The 6,730-nt window shown below is 32.2% G+C and overlaps 1 protein-coding gene across 1 annotated transcript; it reads left to right on the top strand.

Moving 5' to 3' along the window:
• The first annotated feature begins 1,225 nt into the window (after positions 1 to 1,225).
• On the top strand, positions 1,226 to 3,985 carry LOC146944406 (uncharacterized protein At4g15545-like). The gene is made up of 9 exons (XM_085742786.1): positions 1,226 to 1,638; positions 1,758 to 1,826; positions 1,927 to 1,983; positions 2,402 to 2,474; positions 2,584 to 2,676; positions 2,809 to 3,039; positions 3,195 to 3,237; positions 3,561 to 3,639; positions 3,738 to 3,985. Exons 1-9 carry the CDS (start codon positions 1,360 to 1,362, stop codon positions 3,828 to 3,830), a joined length of 1,017 nt encoding a protein of 338 aa, XP_085598912.1. The 5' UTR covers positions 1,226 to 1,359; the 3' UTR covers positions 3,831 to 3,985.
• The last annotated feature ends 2,745 nt before the right edge of the window (positions 3,986 to 6,730 follow it).

Below are 6,730 nucleotides of genomic sequence, written 5' to 3'. Positions count from 1 at the left end.
CAATTCCCATGCCATTTTTGGTAAATTGCTGACGTGGCAGTGATTAACTGGGTCAAAGGACGAATTTTTAACTGATTAAACTTTGCAGGGGCAAAAAAAAAGGATTAGCGATTGCAGGGACGAAATTTTAAGCAACCCCTATTTGCAGGGACGAATAACATATTTAAGCCTTCAGCAATTAATCTAACAAAAAATCCGGTGTCTTACGGAAGAAGCAAACATATATACAGACAAAGTTTCACTTTCTTGGAGTTCGTTTAAATGAGAAAATATTTTTAATTAATGTAATGATTTTAGGTAATTCCAATCCTTTGCACGTAAATTCTATTGTGTGGTGATTAATATGAAGAATTTTTAAAATAATGTAAATCTATGCAATATTTTTGTCCAAGTTAAATTTAGAGATTTGAAATTACACCTAAAATTTAGGAATTTCAAATTTCTTCTTTCTTATAGTTTTTTCAAATTTTGCAAATTGGTCTCTCAACTAATTTTTCAAAAAATAAAATCAGACACCTTGCAAACTGGGCTTCTCAACTTTTTCAAAAATTAAAATCAGACACCTCAAAATTTGCATATTGGCTCCTATTTTCAATTTTCAAATTTGGCCAAAACAATTTAAAATTTATCAAAGTAGTCCAACAATGATAACAACAAATTTTTTTTTATCACTTCATCCAAAAAAAAAAAATTTTAGAAATGATTTGAAAGGCCTAGAATTCTAAATTCTTAAAAAAAAATTCAATTACATCATCCAAACACAGATATCAGTTAACAAGAATAAGCTCAAGCTTATCAATTTTCCCATTAAAGTGCAAACATCTAAAATAATGACCAAATCTTTGAGGCCATATCGTTTTAAAGATCTTAGATGCAGGGTAATTGTGTCCCTTAAACTACTTGGATTAAGGCAAAGTGTTAGTTGAGTTAGCTTGTAATTCAAGTAATGTGTTGTAACAGTTGTAACTAACTAATTAATCCATTAGTTTGTTAGGAGTTAAATTAGTTAGTATGATTCATATGTGTGTATTACATTCAACACTGCACCAAATTGAAACTGCTATAGAATAATTGTACTGTACCACATGTAAAGCCAATGGCCGTTAATGTTATTTTGTCTTTGCTCCAATTCCTATCCTCTTTTAAACCTTATACAGCCACATATTTTGGCAATATGTAATTGCATAAAACAAAAAAGATAGATGTAGGGATAAATTCTTCCATTGTCTTATCACGTTCCAATGCTTCTGCATTCCTCTCCAAACTATGAATAAAATCATAAATATTTGAAATATAACTATTTGAAATAAAATATAATAACTCCAATTAAAAGAAAGTAGGAAAAAAAGAGAGAAGAACATGTTGGTGGCGGAATTGAGTGGTTCGAACCTTGATATTCCAGAGGAGTTGCTGCAAGTTTTACCATCCGATCCATTCGAGCAACTCGATGTGGCTCGCAAAATCACTTCCATTGCACTTTCAACACGTGTCAACACGCTCCAATCAGAAGTTTCTGCTCTACGTGATGAGCTTGTCAAGAAAGACGAGCTCATCGCAGAGCTGGAAGCTCAGGGAGAGCCTCTCCATGCTGCTCTTTCTGAAGCTGCCGATAAGCTTGCACTTGCTGAACAAGATAAGGTCTGAACCGAACCACTTTGTAAACCAAACTTGGTTCAATTTGCATGAAATTTTTATTTGGTTTTATTGTTTTCTTAAATTTTAATGTTTTTGTTGAGAGATTATGAAAATTGTTATAGGAGAAGTTGTTGAAGGAGAATGCTTCACTTTCTAGTGCAGTGAGGAAGCTCAGTAGGGATGTCTCCAAGGTGCAAATTATTTGGTTTTCTTAGTCAATTCTTAATTTTCATTGTAGTAAATGTGGTTAATTAATTCTTGTTATACTGGATTTTTAATATGAATATGCAGTTGGAGGTTTTCAGAAAGGCACTTATGCAATCACTACAAGAGGATGAAGAAAAACCTGTAAGTTGTTATTAATATTTTTCATTTTTTAATACTGTTTATGACCTTGTCTGGATTAATATTTTTCAATAGAGGAAGAGAAGATTATTATTATTATTTAATAAATCTTATGCAATTACTTTTTTCAGTAGGGTTCTTGCTAGTACTCACATTATTCTGTTTTGTCTGAATTAGTTAAAAAAATAATATAATAATTACAATATTTGGTTTTTATAATGTACTAAGTTCAAATTTTCTTGGAGACAGTCGTAAAATGACCATTAGTTTTGGTTTAATTAATAAAAATTAACCCTGGCCTTCTCCATTTTTTAAAATGCTTAATTGTTATTTTCAAATATAGTTTTTATGTTAAAGAATATATTCAAATATAGTTAACAAGAGGATTTGATTTTGACATGTAACATGGTTTTTGGTGCAGGGAGCAGGATCACCCAACATTGCAGCTATGTTACATAGTCAGGCAAGTACCACTTCCACATCTCAGCTTGGAGGTACTTTCAACTCTTTCATCTTCCAAATGAAAAGAACATGATCCAAAATTAATTACATATAATTCCTCACATAAACCCTTTGATTTATTTAGTTCTCATTTTATTACAGATGAAGATGCTGCATTGCCACCTAGACCTTCTTCAATGCAAACCAATACTTCTGATGCAGGAAATTCCTTTGCAGAGGATCGTCAATCAGATGGTATGTACTAAATATCATTAATCATCTAATTAATGCAGGAATATATAATAGCATAGATAATTAAGCTTGTTATGCATCTTGATGATTAACTCTTGCATTACTTTAATTTGTTTTTCTTTTCGAAAAATGTAGCTGGACCTGGAAGATCTCAAGCATCATCATCATCACATAATATTTTGTTAGCATCCCAAACTACGACTCCTCGCATTAGTCCTCCTGGTTCACCTCCTATTGTTTCTGCATCTGTATCACCATCAAGAACATCTAAACCTGTGTCTCCAAGGCGCCATGCGGTTTCCCTTCAAATTGACAGGACTTCTTCAATGTTTTCCTCTACTGGTTCAATGTCTAGCTCTGGCACAGGTTTCTGCATGCTACCTCAATGTCCAACTTTCAATAATTATTTGTTTATTTTTGTCACTTATATGATCACTTTAATTAATGGAGTATATATGTATATAAATTAAGGGATGCTTGATGATCATCTACTCACATGTTTTTCTTTTTTCTTGTCTCAGCACGAACTCGGGTGGATGGAAAGGAGTTCTTTCGCCAAGTCAGGTAAGGGTCTTTGGATAAACAACTTAATTAATCACTTATCAAATGCTTAAGTGCTTAACATATACTCCCTCCGGTCACTATTATAAGCAAAGGTTGACTTTTTAAGTTCATTCAATAAATGATGTATGTGGTCTATATATAGACTACATACATCATTTATTGAATGAAATCTAAAAAGTGAACTTTTGCTTATAATAGTGACCGGAGGGAGTAAGTGATAGCGCACTTGTTTAATCTGGTAGTGGTAGCGCACTTGTTTAATTTTGTATTGATACCTAACTTTTGAATCCTTTCACTTATTTCTACATGTTTGTTATCATTAGGAGCCGTTTGTCTTATGAGCAGTTTGGTGCATTTTTAGCAAATGTTAAGGAACTGAATTCCCACAAACAAACAAAAGAGGTGAACACCCTCATGTATCTCCTCCCCTTTTTTATGGTAACATTTGTATCTAAATTTAAGTTAATTGTCTTCCTTTTGTTGTGTTTGTGAAATTGCAGGAGACACTAAAGAAAGCTGATGAGATCTTTGGGCCAGAAAACAAAGATCTGTATACTATATTTGAAGGATTGATTAGTCGCAATGTTCATTAAATTGATTCCTAGGTTGTAATACCTGATATTTCCTCTACTTCAGCTTCTTTTTTCCAACTATGATTTACATGTTAATTATTATATATTCTTTGAATTTCCATGACTGTAATAATAACTAATAAGTTTGAAATGAGGAATTACTTTTTCTGATAAAACATTAGGTTTACCATTAATGTCCCTACTTGGTTTTGGTGCTTAAAATGTGAGTAAGGGAATCCCACATTGGATGAAAACGCCTAAATTGCATCCGCTAGTAAAACTGACATGGTATGAACGAACTTGTCTTAGGCTATGAAATAAGTTTGGAAGTAAGATAACACATTTTACTAGACTTTTTAAAAGGCTAAATCAAACTTTAAAAACAAGTCTATAATAGATAAAGAGTCAGGCTTGTGAATTATACTTTTTTGTCAGGTCATACTCAAAATTTAATATACAAATTAGTCTAACTTAACCTATGAGATATTTTCACTCTGGATTCAGAGTGGACCAAGAAGGGTTAGCTAAACTGGTAGGAAATCTCTTTATCTCCTCAGAGGTGGAGGTGGACAGGTGGTACCTTGCTCAAGTTAGTTTAGAATTGAGTAAGAGAATGATATTTATACTATGAGTATGATCCATATGAATAATGTAACGGTTGCACTCTGGATGATGTTGTGTTGCAGAATTTTTTTTTTCTTCTGCCCTTCAAATGAAAAAAATTGATGGATGTCCCCCTTGTTGAAATTTAATGATAGAAATGGCCATCTTTGTTAAATGATTTGGCGAACAACAGCTTTTTCATTTTTTATTTATTTGATGTTTGATAAATCATTTCGCGAACAGCCTTTTCTCAAAAAAAAAAAAAAAATTTGTTTCATTTCTTTTTTGTTTTTCGTTTGTTTTAATTGATTTTTTTTTCAGATAAAAATTTAATAAAAATAAATTAAAATAGATAAACATGGTTGATTATAATTTGAAAATAACAAACATTTATTATTGATTGAATAAAAAGATGCAAAATAAATAATAGTATGTTGGTAAAAAAAAATAATTAATGTAATTGAAAATACCAAAGAGGTCATACAAAAAGAGACGAAATTTTTCTTCTTAAACAATCTTATAATTAGGGACGGAAATAGTATTATGATAGTATACATAATTTTAATATATTTGTACATTATTGTGATTAATTCACATTGCGACGACAACAATATATAATCTAACAAACAAAATCACGATAATCTTAACGCAATCGTGACCGAGACCATTACCGTTATTTAAAACCTTAGTTTATAGGTTAACTAGTATAGTGACCCGTGCCAAGCACGGGAAATAAAAAACTTTTAGGATCAAATGTATAGATTTTATATTATGTTATAGTATTAAAGTTATAAGTGTGGTTATAATTTAAATTTGACATGGGAAAAAAATATCATCTTAGCATATGTAATATTTTTGCAAAAATACGTCAACGTACTGTATATTATTATTTGTTGACATAATGTATTTTATTAATCATAAAAACTAAAAAATTTATATTTTTTTATATAATAGTCAGTGTCAGATGTATACACCTAGTCTGTGAATGCAAACGTTAAATTTTTTACGGGTGTGTATAAGTATAGTTTGGGCTACAGAAACGCCGATTGTTATTTTTTTTTATTTTTTACAAAATCAATGGTCTAAAGTAAATATTGTATTTTAGGGTAACAACGATGTAAAAAAAAAAAACGTTCCGCGTATTGTTATACCTGAAAAGTGCATCAATTAAAAGTCAATGGCAGGAGGATCTGCTTATATAGAAATTGCATGTCTTGTAATGACCAGTACGCCTTACAAAGAAATAAAAAAAAAAAATGACTTCCAAACAATGCGCAACTTTTGTTTTCTAAATTATAGCAACAACAATTGTAAAACATAACCAATGATCATACTTTTTGAAAAACTTCACGATACACAACATTTGTGGTCTCCTTGAAGACATTATTATCTTTATCCAAGATGAGCAGCTTCAAACCTTTTCTAGAAGTAACTCGAGAGACAGCGACATAGAGTTGTCCATGCGTGAACACAGACTTAAGAAGATTAACTCCCACTCGAGATAAAGATTGACCCTGACTTTTATTTATGGTCATTGCAAAACAAAGCGTCAATGGAAATTGTCTGCGTCTGAATTTGAAGGGTAGTCCTGGATCACTCGAAATAAGATTCATCCTCGGAATGAATACCCTGGTAGCTACCCTTTTTCCTGTAATTACGGTAGCAACTATCATGCTCTTCCCTAGATGTGTAACTGTCAGCCTCGTACCATTACACAGTCCATTGGCATGATCGATGTTTCTCATCAGCATAACTGGACATCCCACCCTTAGTTTCAACCGGTGATTTGGAATTTTAGAGCTCTTAATACCATTAAGAAATTCTGTTGTGAACCACTCGCTTTGGACATCAGAATTTTCACCCGATCGACAAACAGAATCAGAGCTTAAATACTTTTTATCTTCATCTGGAATCAGTGACATCATATATTCGTTAACATGCTCAGCTGAATCAAGCGTTGGTGCGAGTATTCCCTTTCTTGGAAAAATAGCGGGTCACCAAGGTTATCATTCAAATCGGGATACATAAAGTCTATAAGTGACATCAACGGATTTGTTGTGTCTGATATGAGCAAATCTTCAGGAATTTCTACCTGCATTTCACCATTCTCATCCGAAGTGTCGTTGACGTCTCTAATTACCAAAATTAACAATTTCTTCCTGCTCTGCAGGTACCGAAGATGCACCTAATCTCATATTAACAGTAAGCCTCAACAAATTACAATAAGCCCATATCTTTGATGAATTGATTGAGGCATCAACAATATCCTGCCTCGTTCCTTTTCGAACAACAGGCAATATCTGCCTGAAATCACCACC

The sequence above is a fragment of the Medicago sativa genome, chromosome 2 (assembly GCF_051527215.1).
Source record: "Medicago sativa cultivar Bolivia chromosome 2, Bolivia_mono, whole genome shotgun sequence".
Taxonomy (NCBI): domain Eukaryota; kingdom Viridiplantae; phylum Streptophyta; class Magnoliopsida; order Fabales; family Fabaceae; genus Medicago; species Medicago sativa.
This window is presented reverse-complemented; position numbering and strand designations above follow the sequence as displayed.